General features: G+C 35.7%; 1 protein-coding gene across 1 annotated transcript; it reads left to right on the plus strand.

The window, feature by feature from the left end:
* The first annotated feature begins 1,826 nt into the window (after nucleotides 1–1,826).
* On the plus strand, nucleotides 1,827–15,953 carry LOC121410851. Its single transcript, XM_041603195.1, has 6 exons — nucleotides 1,827–2,327; nucleotides 4,248–4,451; nucleotides 4,831–5,746; nucleotides 7,766–8,549; nucleotides 9,145–9,232; nucleotides 12,886–15,953. Exons 1-6 carry the CDS (start codon nucleotides 2,020–2,022, stop codon nucleotides 12,980–12,982), a joined length of 2,397 nt encoding a protein of 798 aa, XP_041459129.1. The 5' UTR covers nucleotides 1,827–2,019; the 3' UTR covers nucleotides 12,983–15,953.
* The last annotated feature ends 540 nt before the right edge of the window (nucleotides 15,954–16,493 follow it).

Here is a 16,493-nt window from a genome sequence, read left to right on the forward strand (position 1 = left end):
AAAACAATTGATGCAAAAAAAATGAAAATTGATGAGAAATTCATCACACCATGTAAAACAAGGAAAAACTGTTGAAATGACTAATTTTTTTTTCATTAATATGTAATATATCTCAATAGAACATTTTAAAAGAAACTTTGTTATTTCCATATAATTTAGAGTTATTCTGAAATTTAAAATTATGGGGAAAATTGTGTACATTCTCTATGACTATGGGGACAAAATGTCCCATACATACTAACTGTCCCATAAGCAATCATTAACTTGCTTAATTACTGTCTGTAATTAGAGGGTTTTGGCTTATTACATGAAACTTGCCACAGTTATACTAGAGTGTTTTGAATTTTATCACACTAAGTTACAAATTTTCAAATGAAATACTTTCAGAGAATTCTCAACTTGAAAAAATTTGTGAAAAAATGTATTTTTTCTGCATTCCATATGTAACGGCACGTCTTTTCTCTCTAAAAAGTCAAGGTCATATGTCACCAGTTTTTGCATGGTTATTCTAGATATTTACCATCATGAGGGTATGCAATCCAGTCAAAGTCATTTAACACTATTTTTCGGGTCATTAAAGGGGAATGAAACCTTTGGAACAAATAGGCTTGTGTAGAAACAGAAAAATCAAAGAATAAGAATAAAGAAAGTTTGAGAAAAATCGGACAAATAATGAGAAAGTTATGAGCATTTGAATATTGCAATCACTAATGCTATGGAGATCCTCCCATTGGCAATGCGACAAGGATGTGTGATGTCACTGATGAACAACTTTCCCTTTAGTGGACTATAAAATACCCTCAAAATGTCTCTTTTTGCTTTTTCTTACGATGATACAAACTCTTTATCCATTATTTATTCTTAAAAAATATGTATTACATGCCCTCATGTAGAAAGAACACATGATCTTTGGATAGATGTGATAAAAGAGGCAATTCAAGTGAAATATATACTAAAGTAATGGGGAGAGTTGTTCATCAGTGACATCACACATCTTTGTCGCATTGCCAATTTGCTATCTCCATAGCAATAGTGATCGCAATATTCAAATGCTCATAACTTTCTCATTATTTGTCCGATTTTTCTCAAACTTTTGTTGATCTGTTTCTTTGATTTTTCTGTTTTCACACAAGCTATCTTGTTCCAATGGTTTCATTCTCCTTTAAAGCCTCTGAAATGTCCCATACGTGACGCGTGCAAATTCTTTGACTTCTTGGCTGGAGTATGACATTATAGACTAAGGACTAGGACTAATCAAGATGACTGCCCTGCAAACTTAATGGACCAGAACAAAAATCCTGTGTCCAGGGCTGAACCTTATAGGCAAGAGATCTAGATTCTAGATAGATTTTTGCAAGAGAAGACTTTGAATAGATCTAGGCTAGATCTAGACAATCGTGTTTGGGCTGCTGCTTTAAAATTAGGCCTAACATTATTGTCATTCCCTGGCCCTGGGTAAGCCTAAGATGAGACTCTAGTCTAGACCTAATGTTAGTTTTAGATTATTCTTAGATTTGCTCTAGGACTAGGCTAATCTCCATAGTCTTCCAAAGATTCAGAACAGACAATTAGATCTAGATGCTAGGCCTACCAATTTTTTTTAAGTGTTCTGGATCTAGACCATAAAAGAAAAAAATCTCATGGATATTATTTCATACTCATATGTTAGATCAAGGCTCGGCCTGTATGAATAATCCGCCAACCTATCTAGATCCTTATTTCATGATCTAGTTTACATCCCGAATCTGCATAGACCTTGCAATGAATGTGGGTTTCCTTGGCTCTAAAGAGCATTTTAGGAGCAAAATTGCTCTGAGCCCCCATGTATTTTATCCCTCTGCCTCTGGATAGCAATTAGCATTCAAGTTTTTAATTTTCCACAACTAGTTCTATCTTTGTAGGTTAGACCCAGACAGGAAAAAATCCATCTATTTTGTCTTTTGAGGAGCTTATAACATCTTTTTTTGAAGTTATATCTAGGATTGAACCTAGATCTAGTAATGTTTTCCCCATTTAGACATGTCCTCATCCCTAGTTGGAAAGAAGCTTGCCAATTACATGAATGTGCTTCTTCAAACAGATTCCAAGGCAAAAGGTTCAAGAAAATCCAGCATAAAGATGGCGCCTCCATTGTATCAATCACGAAGGAGTCGGGTAGACCAGACCAATTCTGACTCTAAGTATTACACCTTCTACAACATCAAGAAGACCAAACTGTCTGCCAGGTATCCATTCTTGCCTAAGAAACAGATTGAGAGGAAGATAAAGCATCTATGGGAGAGAGCTTCAGCGGAGAAAAGAGCAGTCCTTTGCTTAACATCATCTGGGTAATGATTTTTATTGACCTCTTTAATAACCTGTTAGAGAAACCTTGCCATCCCTCCAAAATTCATTTTTCAAAGATCCTGATCTGCTTTATGTAGTTTTTAGATGAAATTGCAACAACTACTTTATTTCATTTTTACAAAACTTGAAGTACCCAATGTCATTTTCAAAAGTATTGTAAAAAAATAATTGAAAACTAACTCTTCAGGTCCTAATCTTTTTCATCACATCTCAATTTCTCAAAAAAACTATTACCCTGCAATTTTAGTTTTACTTTGAATATCAGTGCATTAGCACTGCTTCTGAGTTAAAAATAAATTCACAATTATCTATGTTCAGGGGTGGCAGAGCGAAGTTTAAAGTGGGGGGGGGATCACAGGGGAAAAAGGGCACATTCTTAAAACAGAGAAAATGAAATCTACACTGACGTAATGGGGGAAAAATTTCCAGGGGGCTAGATATGTGGTATCACATAAATTTACGAGCTCTGCAAGTGACCAAAATCCAATTTTGTGATAGATTTTGACAACTAATGTTCAAAAAATGATATCATTTTTCACCCTTTCCTGTTCTCTTTTTTTTGGGGATGGAGGCAGCAAGAGCCCCCCCCCCCCCTCTATACACCTCTGCTTATCTACCCCACTTACATGACTCATGAAGCTTAAGGCATGAATATTGTTTTCTTGTTTCATAGGGGCACTCGTCAACACATAAAATGGGTCCTTCACAGGTGAAAGGGGTACAGAACATGTTCGTGTAGGGCACTTTTCTTGTGTAAAAAGGGGGGACTGATACAAGATAGGGCCCTTACAAGAAGGCAAGGGGGCACTTGCTCACACATAAAACAGGTCCTTGGGTGAAAGGGGCACAGAAAACATTCATGAGGGGGCATTTTCTGGTAAAAATTGGCACTTATACGAGAAAGGGCACTTGTTGAGGGGGTATATTTCTTGCATAAAAAGGGGGACTTTCTAGTTCTTCAAAATGTGTGGGACAGAGTACCCACCACCCCCCCCCCCCCCAGAATCACCACCCCTATCTAATATAAATATAAAAAAACGATTGGTTTAAAAAATGGACCTGTTCTTTAAGGATTTCCCACTGTAAAGTTGATATCAATGTAGTTTTCACCAAACTTTGTAGTTTACTTTTGAACCTAGATGTAAGCCAAATATGCAAAAAAGAAATTTCATGATCATGTGCTTATGAACTATAGACATCTGAAGTTTGCCAAATCGACAGAAAGTTGAAGAAGTCGAGATTTGGGCCTTAGATCTTTAGAACTCAGAAGATAAAAATGTTGTTTTCAAAATTTCTACTTTACTTCCGAAATACAAGGGGCCTTCTACTCCTTTTGTTAGCAGAGCAGTAATGTGGGGGGGGGGATATCCCAAAATTTTGAAATACTTGTCAAAAGTTTTAAAAGTACAAAGAAAGCTCTATTTTATTCAAATCCATGTCATTCTCAACAGTAATTTTCACTTGTAAAAGGCAGAAGAATTAAAGCTTGTACTCATTTACAAACTATTGCCCCAAAATGCTTGATATCTAGATCTACATTTAGAGAGGGATAAATGCAAAATCATATGCATTTAAAATCCTTGTCAGAATCCTTACAGAATGTAAAAGCATTTAAAAAGGTGGCTTGCACCTTTTTCCCACTTACAGCTTCATATTTTAATGTAAAAGATTTAAGGAATACAGCCATATAACCATAAGCTAATTCTTTTGCAGATATCAAGTACACAAGTAAAAAACTAGGCCTTCAAGTGTTCATATTTTAATTCTTATATATCTATGTTCTGATATTTAAAAACTCTTCAAGAATGGACATAGAGGAACTTCTGCATCGTTTGACTACTTTGCTAGAAATTTCTGGTTCGTTCATGATGTTTAATTTAAATCTATCTGATTCCTTGTAGCTCTACTGCTAAATCCCCCTTCAAAGGTTCTATACTTCAAGGACTTTGTAAGAAGAAATTACCCCTGGAGCACATCATTTTCAACAGTGCCCCTATCCACAATAGTACTCCCACAACAAGCATGGCTGGTTCTGGTCCTGTGCGTACCCTGCATTCAAGCATGAAAGATCCATGGTCTCAAACAAGCAGAAAACAAACTCTCAGGTACCAACTCTCAGGCATTCACTGTCAATTTGTTTCCCTCTCTGGTCATAACTTATGAGCTATGTTTCATAAAGTGCGATCAGTTATAACTAATGGAATTATGAGAATGTAATGACGATAATGGGATAAACAAGATTCGATAATCTGGTGGCCATTGGGCAGGTCATTCTTTTTCTTTTCTAAGGAAAAGAAAAAGAATGACCTTCATACTTCTAGCAGTATGAAGTTATGTTTGGAAACAAGCTATGATACTTCTCTGGTAGGATGGAGTCTTAATAAAAATAGAAGATTTGGTATTAAAAAAAGACATTTGGTTACAAATCTCTTTTAGCCAAGCAGGAGATGAATTACGACTTTCCTCTGTTGTAAATCTTTACAGGAGCTCTTCAAAGAAACTTGTTTCAACCAGAAGAGTAAGTTTCAACTTTGATCAATCTCCATTGCTAGCAAGACCAAATACAAGAAGCTCCATTAAGGAACAGAAGTCAGAGGAAAGAAAAGTTGAAAACAAAAAAAGAAAGAAGCACAAATCAACCAAGGATGGTCATTTGAGGAAAAGGGAACTGTCGTTTGAAGAGAAACAGATGTATGAGTTTCAGGACGAAGGTTCCAAGTCATGGAATTACTCTGTAGGTAAGGCTCAAGTGGAGGCTGGAAGATCGTCCCACTCAAATCCTGGCGTCAAGGATCATGTGTTTGCACCTGAACATTACAACATTGAAAGCAGTGCGAATACCAACATATTCACTGATGACAGTCAGTCTCCCACCATAACACCAGAGCAAAGACTTCCAGATACCACACTTAATGATAAATCTTCACAAAACCTTAGCAAAAAAACAAAAACTAGCATCGGGAGGAATACTAAGAGCATTAAAAATTCGAACAGAAGATTACATAAGAGCAAAGATGTCACACACAATCCCAACATTGGTGAGAAAGGAAAGAAAGATGATGGTCCATCCACAGTTGATGACCTTGATTCCTCACAGAGTGATGATGCTGGAGAAGTACCATGGCTTGTCAGTGCTCACAGAGACAGTTCCTCGGATGATGCCAGTGATGATTCTTCCAATGACCAAGACCAGGATGCTTTCTACGATTACTATCACAAGAGCAGCAGTGAAAGCAGTGCCCCAACTGTGCCTTCTCTTTCTCAAGGATCTGACGATGCTGGTCCATCAGAGAATAACACTATGTTCAGGAATGGAGCTTGTTTCACAAAGAAGACTTCTAGTCTAGGAACCGACACATTTGACAGCCAACTGTCTCAGGTTTCAATGGATGCAGCTGAGGTGAGGTTCATGTATGTAATATGTCTTTGTGTTTGGGAACAAGTTTATGGGGGAGGGTGGTGGTAAAAGCGAAGGGTTAGAGATCTATGGTAGATGTGAAAAGATCAGTTACTCAATACAGCAACAATTTGAAATCATTTGCCTTCCAAAACATAAAAAACACATTTCTTAAATGGAACTTTATGCCTATGGAGATTGCATTTAACCAGTTTGGAAAGCTTTTAATAATGTAATTGTAATTACCGATACAGGGGGCCATATGTCCTCAGTCTCCATATATCTGTGCCCTTGAATATAAAGCAACAGACTTTGACATTAATTTCACATTCATTGTACATTTTGTCAATGCAATCAATCATGAGATCATAAGATCAATTGCTAGGATTTGTGTAACAGACCTAATATCTTCAGTAGATGTAGAACAAGTAGAGACATGAAATTCTTTACCACAGCTTCCATGTACATGGAAATCATAGATTTGGACCCACTTATCCTCTCAGTCATCATAATTTTTTTTCCTTAAATGCACTGCTCATGCAGTACCGGTAATTGCAAAGGGAATACAGTTGACAAACATATTTTCCTCCATATATTTTTCTTTATTGCCACATACCGTAGCTATTTTGTTTACTCTCCTTTTCATTGTTAAGGAGTAAAATTCATATCCATGTCTTACATATACATGCCTGTCTCTCTGTATAAAGGTTGCTTATGCTAGACATATGAATTAAATTAAATCCCCACCCATCTTTGTTTAATCATGATTTCTAGTATCAAACCATGAAGACATCAAAGCTCTAGAGTGGTGTTTCAATGTTAGAAGTTGGGCAAAACTATTCAGGAAAATATTTTTACATACATGTATCCAGCTACATTACCTTGCTGCTTAACATTAGTAATGCACAAAGCTGTATGTAACTTACAAACTGCTTTGTGAAACTGTCCATATCTGATCAGTAGTAGATGTGAAGTCATCAATAATTAGTCAAAATCAGTGATGTTGTAGATTGATATCTTATTGGGAAATTTGATGATTAGCTATTTGATGATGTTCTGAGTCCGCAAAAATTATATCCTACGCTATATTTTCCAGATGGTTAATTTTGTCTCTCCTGCACAACAGATGGATATTAGTGTCACTTTTCTGATGGCAACGGCAGTTGCATGAGATTAAGTCATAAGCAAAAGTTTAATTTTTTACACGTTTCCAATTTGAAAGTACTGTATTTTTTTGTGTCTCTTAAAAAATTTGGCATGAATTTCAAGTCACCAAAGCAAAGTCAAAGGTAATTTGACATTTGAGGCCACTAAACTTTGACAAAGTAGTGGTAGTTTTTCCATACTTTTGAAATTTTCAGATAATATTGAAATTTGTATTGGTTACATAAAATGTCAGCAAAACTACATGTGTACCTGAATGTAAATTGAAATAAAGGTTTGCCGTTTCCATGCACATGATTTCACATATAATGCTAATATATAAAATGTGAAATACATGCAAGACAGTGATGGACTTGTATGTAATTAGGAAGTGGTCTGAAGGTCTAGTACTTGACATTATGAAGAACAAAAAATGCCATATTTCTTTGTGGTGTATCACTGTCAGATTCATGTACAATGCATAGTAAGACGGGGAACCCCTGCAAATGTATCTCAGAGGGGAACTGTGTTGTAAGGGCTGATAAATCCAATAGCTGGTAATCTGAACTCTGGTTTAAATTAAACCCTGGTTTAAGGTTGTGGTTTCAGTATGGAAAGCCAATTGGAGCACAAATATCTATTAGTACTTATGAGTAAAAAATTATGACACTCAAAATCATTTCTAAATTTCTCAGAATGATAACTGAAATATCATCTTCATTATGAAAGCAAAGTTAAACAAAATATTAGATAAAAAGAAAGAAACAATATAAGTAGAATTTTAGTTTTTGGCTTCCCATATTTTTAGCACAGAGTTAGACCATGGTTCTAAGTTAAACCTAACTTCGAATACCGGCCTATGTGTCTTATCTTTGACAGGTTATGTCATTGTCATCAACCGAGGCCAGCCTGTCTCCCGATAGCCCTCAGTTCATATTTGGATTGCCAAGGAAAATGATGATGTCACCTCAAGGGTCTGTGACACCATCAGACATCAGAGCAGACTCACCAATGCTACAAAATCAGGAGATGCATCTAGAAGATGGCTTGATGATGGAATCACCAAAGAACTCTAGATGTCAGCGAGACAGTCATCCATCGCCAGACATCAGAGAAGATTTAGTACCACAGAAACGAAAGATGCGTCTGCAAGATGGAATGTTGTTGGACTCGCCTAAAACCTCTAGACTTCAACAAGTTAGTCAAACATCGCCAGACATGATAGAAGACTCGGCTTTACCACAGAAACGAAAGATGCGTCTACAGGATGGCATGAAAATGGATTCACGTAAGAGCTCTAGGATTCAAGGACTTGTTTCTCCCACTAGCAGGAAGAGACAAATGAAAGGGCTACAAGGAGAGGACATGGTTTCCATGACTACTGCAAGACATACCAAAGAGAACCAGAAACAAATATCACCACCAAAGACTGCTGTATCTCGAGGAGACTCAGTGGTATCAAATGAAAGGAAGGTCTTGGTAGAGATGAATTCAAAACCTACTAAGCCAGCAACGAAGACAAACAGCACCAAAAGAAATAAAGAGGATCATGCACCAAAGGTTCAAAAGAGGACGTCAGGAAGACTGAAAAACAAGGAAAGCTTGGTGAACAGATCCTTGGCAAAGGAAGGTTGCACTGATGAGGGAGGAAATATTGCTCAGGGTAAGAATGATTATATGAAGAAATCCCCAACCGTATCAGGGAGGAGAGGGAGGTAGACCTGTTCTATTAGACCTGCCATTCTAAAGAGAGAAAGTACTCTTATTTTTGAAAAGCTTACATCCTTGGTTTATATTCACTTGTCTACAAGAAGGAGGTCTACTTTCTAATACTGAATGGGCTCAAATGTTTTTATCTACTATCAATTTGATCTTGGTCTTCACTACACTTGGTCCAATACCTATCCGTCTTATTCTCATTTAGTCTAATGCCCAGATTGACTAATCTCCACTTTGTCCAATCATTATTTTTTAACAATTGTCAAATGAAAATCTGAATCATTAACAGTTCATCTTACCAGGACTAAGTGGTGTCAGACCAAATAGGTAGTGTTAGACAAAATGTTTATAGCCTATCTGGTAAATGGGCCAAATGGCAATTAGACCAAGTGGTTAGTAGACCGACTGGGAGTAAATGAACTTGGATTAGACTATGTGGAATGAAAGGAAACCAAAAGTAGATGAAACTGGTGTAGACCTATTGTTTATTTACCTATGAATTTTGACTTCTACTGCTACTGTAATTTGTTTTTATGTAGAAATCAAGACGACTGAGCAAGAAGAAATCTTCAAGAGTGATGGAATTCTTTGTGATCTCTTCCAACCAAACCTTTCTTCTGAAAAGAGGTATGTTATTTATAGTGTTACAGAGTTATTACAGAACAAGATACATATCAGAAAAAACAATTTGAAATCAATCAGGATCGAAAGAAACTATAGGAAAATTTGAAATACAATTCAAAATTGAATGATTCTTGACTGCACACATTTATAATTTATATATTTGCCATTGCTAGATCTGAAATATATTTGCTTATAACATTAAAAGAACATAATCTGATCAGATTATCACTTCCATAGGGATCCATGAATTCTTCTATTGGATCTACAAATCTATGACCTGTGACCATGTGAATTTCTAATCTGATCAGATCATTGAACTCCTTTGCATAGAACATACATGTTTGGTTTTAATTCATGTATCAAATTGAGAAAGTCACTATCTAAATGTACTACTTTAATTGTGTATGATCAACCTGCACTTTAACATAATGACCAGATTCTTTATAATTCCCTAACTCTCTTCTCCCATCACACTCCCTCTCTTTTTAGGTGGTCTGTCTATGACAGATCACCTATTGATTTCGTCAGAATTTTCTTTCTTTATTATTTATTTATTCTTGGCACCTATGTTTGTCGCCAATTTTTCTCGGAATTGGCTGAATCAATTTTGCTGATTTTTTTCGTCATACATAGAATCTATCATAGAGACGGCATACTAAGCTTGTGAAGGTCATATGGTTATGATGACGTCATCTACGCGCCATTTTGTAAAATTCGTCATTTGATCATATCTTCATTATCAATTATCAAAAATTAACAATATTTACATGACATTAACTTCAGGTCAAAGGTCAACTGTCAATGTCATCAAAGGTCATGTAAAGGTCATGACGCGCGCGTCAAAGGTAAAAAATTCTCCAAATGGCCCATAAAATTTTTTGGGTACGTTTCAGGTCATTTTAAGCATTTCAAAAATTTGCGCGCGCGCGATTCAGCGCGTAACGCCCTAGCGGAACACAGAAACACCGTGTTTTTTTTTACATCATTGCATTAATAATAAAATTATGAACAATTTGATACCTTGATCAATCTTCTACAACCATTAATAACGAAATTTACTATCAATAACTGGGATATACTCATTTGATTTGCTAGTTCATTACAATTAGCTAGCACGCCGAAAGTATATCCAGTTATCTCGTAAATAAGAAAATCATGGTATTTTCACAATTAACACCCGTTAAACTTTGCAGCACGTGTGCGCGCGAGCTCTCACTATAGGCCATATATGGGCAAAAACATGCCTATTCAAAATTCACTGTAGCTCTTTAAATAGTCCATTGACCCCCAATTTTTTTTTCATATATCGATAGAATATTAGTTGTAAAGTTGATTTCATGTCACCAATGTCCCTCAATTTGATCATGACGTCATCAAAATGGCGCCTAAACTAAAAATTTCATTTATTCAAAAATGACGTCATCAAATTTATGCAAATTTGGTTGTAACTTCTCGAATATAGATTATTTTTCGCCCAGGATTTATTTTTGTTGTAGTTTAGAATGGACTCTTTCTCCTGAGTTAACATGAATTTTCATTTTAAAAAAGGCATCATGGCGTAAAACAGCGATGAAAAGAGGCATGTCATTTTTCCTCATTTTACGTGTAATCTCTATGGGACATGACTTTCTCAAAACTGGATTCGTCATTCCTCTTTTTCGTGAGCCATATCTCCATTTTTTAGTGTCACTTTTCCCTGAGCTTTTGGTATGATGTAGCTGAGATCCTAAGCTTTCGCAAGTGTTCCCTCCATTTTTTGATCAGATGCCGGGATCATGCCCGTTTTTCACTTGCAAAATTGGAATTGTAATTCTCAAAATTGCTTACGTGTAATCTCTATGGGGAATATCGTGGCTCAATGGATAACGCATTTGACTTGCTTTCTCGAGGGCGGAGGTTCGAGTCCTGGGGTAAACAACATGATTTTTTTTCCATTTTTGTCTCACCTGCGAAGCAAGTGAGACTATAGGCGCCGCTTTTCCGACGGCGACGGCGACGGCGGCGGCGGCGGCGGCGTCAACATCAAATCTTAACCTGAGGTTAAGTTTTTGAAATGACATCATAACTTAGAAAGTATATGGACCTAGTTAATAAAACTTGGCCATAAGGTTAATCAAGTATTACTGAACATCCTATTAGAGTTTCATGTCACATGACCAAGGTCAAAGGTCATTTAGGGTCAATGAACTTAGACCATGTTGGAGGAATCAACATCGCAATCTTAACCTGAGGTTAAGTTTTTGAAATGTCATCATAACTTAGAAAATATATGGACCTAGTTCATGAAACTTGGACATAAGGTTAATCAAGTATCAATGAACATCCTGCATGAGTTTCACGTCACATGACCAAGGTCAAAGGTCATTTAGGGTCAATGAACTTTGGACGAATTGGGGATATCTGTTGAATTCCCATCATAACTTTGAATGTTTATGGATCTGATTCATGAAACTTGGACATAATAGTAATCAAGCATCACTGAACATTTTGTGCAAGTTTCAGGTCTCATGATTAAGGTCAAAGGTCATTTAGGGTCAATGAACTTTGGCCGAATCGGGGATATCTGTTGAATTACCATCATAACTTTGAAAGTTTATTGGTCTAGTTCATTAAACTTGGACATTAGAGTAATCAAGTATCACTGAACATCCTGTGCGTGTTTCAGGTCACATGTCCAAGGTCAAAGGTCAATGAACTTTAGCCGAATTGGGTGTATCTGTTGAATTACCATCATAACTTTGATAGTTTATGGATCTGATTCATGAAACTTGTACATAAGAGTAATCAAGTATCACTGAACATCCTGTTCCAGTTTCAGGTCACATGATCAAGGTCAAAGGTCATGTAAGGTCAATGAACTTTGGCCATGTTGGGGTTTTTTGTTGAATAACCATCATATCTCTGTAAGTTTATTGGTCTAGTTCATAAAAAGTGGACATAAGAGTAACCATGTATCACTGAACATCTTGTGCGAGTCAGAGTAGTATGCAAAGTCAGCACTGCTGCTATATTGAACCGCGTGATGCAGGTGAGACGGCCAGAGGCATTCCACTTGTTTTTTCTTTTTACCACCTCGTACATGATCCTTCATGATAATTTAAAGGTATAAAAGTTAAAATTTAGCAAGATAAAACAGATTATAATTACTTTTTTTCATATCACATGTATTGTCATACATCAGAGAGACCCTTTTCACAGTGCTTTATTATATATTTCACAAGTATTCCATCCATAATGAACATTCCGTCGTCATCATGAAGATCATATTGATCTGCATGAACATGGTAATAGTGATCATGATGTCGAGAATAAAGACAGACCACCTAATTCGTCCACATGACGAATTAAATTCTAGTTATCTTTCTTTCCTTCTTTTTTTCTTTATTTTTCTCTCTTTCTTTCCAACTCTCTCTTTGCCTCTTCCATCCTCCATACTTTCCTCCACTCTCACAAACCATCTTTTCTTATTTCTCTACATTTATCCCCTCTATCTGTCTCCTCCCCCTCTATATAAATATATATGTACACAATAATTATCCTTTCTCTCTCCCCCTCTTTCTCTCACACACACTTTCATCTCTATGCACTTTCCACATTTTCCCTATATCTGCTCTAACAATATATCCCATTTAATTCTTAATTGTTTATCAATGCAGATCATTCAACCCTCAAGGTGAGACAGAGTTTTATCAGAGTTGCATGGATGATCCAGTTTCCAGTCACTTGTTCCTGGAAGAAAACTTTTTTCTCTAAAGTCTAACCCAAAGCTCTCGGAGGGGAACTCCCTGAAAATTTCATTTACAAAATATTGTCGCCTACAATATTGTCGCCTAAGTTTGTCATGCCTGTTATACGTTCATTCTTTGAAAAATTCTGTGTTATTTCTCCTGAATTCTCCCTTAAGTTGAAAGATTTTGCTAAACATAAGTTATTTTATTTATTTCAGAACCGGCAGGTATGCCATCTACCATTCGTGGGTGGGGGCTACTTTATTTGTTCACATTTCTTAGAAAACGAATACTATGTACCAGCACTCATTCAGTATATCCTTAAAAATTGATAAAGTTTTACAATCAGAATTGTGACAATTGTTTTGTAAACTTTATTAAAACTACCATCAAAGATCCATCAATGTCTGATTTCTGTGATGAATATCTTTTCCCAAAATGTTTTCCATGCTTCTTACTGGTCCTTTCTATTCAGGTAAATGTGATATTTTGATGCTGGCCATTAAATTTTTAAACAGGGTCCTAAATATCATGCAAATACTTCTACGACGATACTCAGCAGGATCAATAAGTCAGGATGTTGTGCTAAGGAAATATCAAATACAAAAGGATAGGGGAATATGTTACACATACTGAAACAATTATTATTGCATCAGTATTTTTCAATTAGTGTTGTGTTTAAAGGAAAATAATCAATGGAATTCTTAAATTGGCAACACTATGGAAATTCAAAAATCTTTGCTTTTCATGATTTTAATGCAAATTTGCAGATTTATCAGTCTGAATGAGGGAAAAGTTAAGCATCGATAGAAAACTGACAATGTACCAGTAAATGCTTGTCATTATCTGTTGTCCCGAATTTGAATAGGGTCTCTTGTACATCTTTTGTAAAAAAAAAGAAGACAACAAATACTGTGTTAAAGAAAATTGTCTTTCTTGCCAAGACAGAGTTGCAATACTGCTTTAAAGGTCTCTTATAATATCTCTAGTTTTAAAACTGAAATACATGTATGATGGTTAAGGGAAACAGATTCTGAAGTAACATATTTGCATTTGGCATAGATGCACTATGCAGTTTTACTTTTATGTATTGCACAGACTTCTTGTGAGTGAAGACAATTTCTGTAGAATTGGAAAGTTGCTTTTGCAAGTTTTAAATCATCTTGATCTTACCATAGAATGGCACAACTCTTATTATGACTGCATACATACCATATGTAATCTTTGGAATACATATGTACATTTGATTGTATTAAAAAAATGTGTGTTTTTTTTAATAGACTTAATCATTCCTTAAAAAATATTGATATGTGCAAAAGCAATTATTTTTATGTATGAAATATGACTTAATTACGATGTTATTTTCTATTGAACATTTCCTTTAGTTTTGTATATCATTGATACAGTGCATCCCACAAAAAAGGAAACCTGTATTCAGAGATAAATTTCTTAATTATCAAAAATGTTTTTACTATAAATTTTGAACCCTTTTTTAGCACTCTCATTTCATTGTTTTACTTCCCTCACTCCCAAGCTTTTTTCAAGCCCTTTTAAACTGGACTTCTCCAGATAAATTGCACCCCCTCCCCTTTAAATCTATGTTGCTTTTTACAACAGACTATTATTGTTTTAACATAAACAATGACCATTTTACTATTTGTATTTCAATGTTTGTCATACAACAATATAAACTTATAATAGTTCATGTATTTGTTTTGAAGTTTGTTATAATGTTCAGTGTTCGCTTTATAAAATGGAATGAAATAAAATTTCACATTGAATTGTTTCTTCAACATAGCAATTTATGTTCTGCTTGATTAAGTTGTGGCTCAGTAAGCATCAATAACAGCGTGAAATTTCATAATTTTGTTTTTAAGTGAGCTACAAAAAAGAATTTGAATAAGGTACTTTGCCTTGGTCAAATCTTTAGGGATAACAGGGGCCAATTGCATGAAAGGATCTTTCCAAGGACCATCTTTTGTGTAACCCATCTTTTATGATGCGCTGTATGCAGGATATTCTGAAATTTATGATAAACAAATGAAATGTGTTAGCTGGCTCTTGAATAAATATTTATGCAATTTCATGAGATATCACGTCATTTTATAAACAATGATTTTTGTTTACTTTAACAGACGAATAAAATATGTTTGCAGGTAGTTTAGTGAAAATGTGTCATGCATCATGATATATGGGCAATACAAAAGATGTTTTTTTGCAAAGACCATTTCATGCAATCAGCCCCAGAATCCTTTATGACATGAGCTAAATTAAAGGGAAAGTCCACTCAAAATATTGATTTGAATAAACAGATAAAACCCAAATAATCATAGAGCAAACAATTTCTACAAAGTCAGAGGTAAAATATTAAAGAAAGTTATGACATTTTCCGATTCCACTTGTTTTATCACAAAAAAGGTTGTACACAGTACAGTGATATGAGGCAGTTGTCACTCATCCACTATTTCTTATGTATTTCATGCACAAACAAAATTTTCCAGACTTTAATTACACTTTTCTTTGAAATCAAACTTTTTGTCGGTGTGGAATTCCCCTTCAAAAGCAATTAATGACACCCATTTTGCGTAATCATTTCTGAAAAAATGTTATAACTCCTTTACATGTAAGCAACCATTCAAGGAAGATTTGATTTAAATGTGAATGAAGATATCTTTATCCACTTACATGTAATTGCCCCCCCCCCCAAAAAAGTGTGTATGTAGTTATTCCATGAATAACTAATAAAGATTTTTTTTTTTGGGGGGGGGGTTCACAAAGAATTTTGTATGACCAAGAGTCTTGCTTAAGTGCAAATGTTAACATTTCATTTAACATTAATACTTGATGATTACTCCATTGCATGCACCCCTCATCATGATCTGACTAATATTGCAAAGTTTTGTATACCTGTAATATAACCCCAATCAGACAAGCATTTTTTTTTATTAATAAACAAGGCAAAAGCGATTTTGTGTCTCGCCCACGTATGAAAATAACCAGAAATATCATGATTCGCGAGGGCATGCAACAGAATTGTATCGAAACTTCATTGTAATATGACTGGGATGGAATAACATTTGACTTAAGAGCCTTGCACGTAAATTTTAATGTTGACCTGAAAATGACCTTTGACCTTTATCATGTGACCTCCGACTGCAGCATAACATGCAGGTCCCCCAAGTCAATCTACCATCCAAGTTTGGTTGAAAAGCACCTTACAGTTGCGGAGTTAAGTAAGGTTGACCTGAAAATGACCTTTGACCTTATCGTGTGACCTCCGACTACAGCATAACATGCAGGTCCCCCAAGTTCATCTGCCATCCAAGTTTGGTTGAAAAGCACCTTACGGTTGCGGAGTTAGGTAAGGTTGACCTGAAAATGACCTTTGACCTTATTGTGTGACCTCCGACGCAGCACAACACGCAGGTCCCCCAAGTCCATCCACCATCCAAGTTTGGTTGAAAAGTGACTTACGGTTGCAGAGTTAGGAGTCATAAGAGAGTCTTGCATAACTTTAATGTTGACCTGAAAATGAC

This window comes from Lytechinus variegatus, chromosome 1 (genome assembly GCF_018143015.1).
Source record: "Lytechinus variegatus isolate NC3 chromosome 1, Lvar_3.0, whole genome shotgun sequence".
Classification (NCBI taxonomy): domain Eukaryota; kingdom Metazoa; phylum Echinodermata; class Echinoidea; order Temnopleuroida; family Toxopneustidae; genus Lytechinus; species Lytechinus variegatus.

What these genes read in the sequence shown, in the direction of transcription:
- LOC121410851 (XM_041603195.1), top strand. Translation starts at nt 2,020, where the DNA reads ATGTCCTCATCCCTAGTTGGAAAGAAGCTTGCCAATTACATGAATGTG. An exon ending in CTTTGCTTAACATCATCTGG is followed by an intron (nt 2,328 to 4,247) that starts GTAATGATTTTT and finishes GATTCCTTGTAG; the next exon opens with CTCTACTGCTAAATCCCCCT. An exon ending in GGGAGGAAATATTGCTCAGG is followed by an intron (nt 8,550 to 9,144) that starts GTAAGAATGATT and finishes GTTTTTATGTAG; the next exon opens with AAATCAAGACGACTGAGCAA.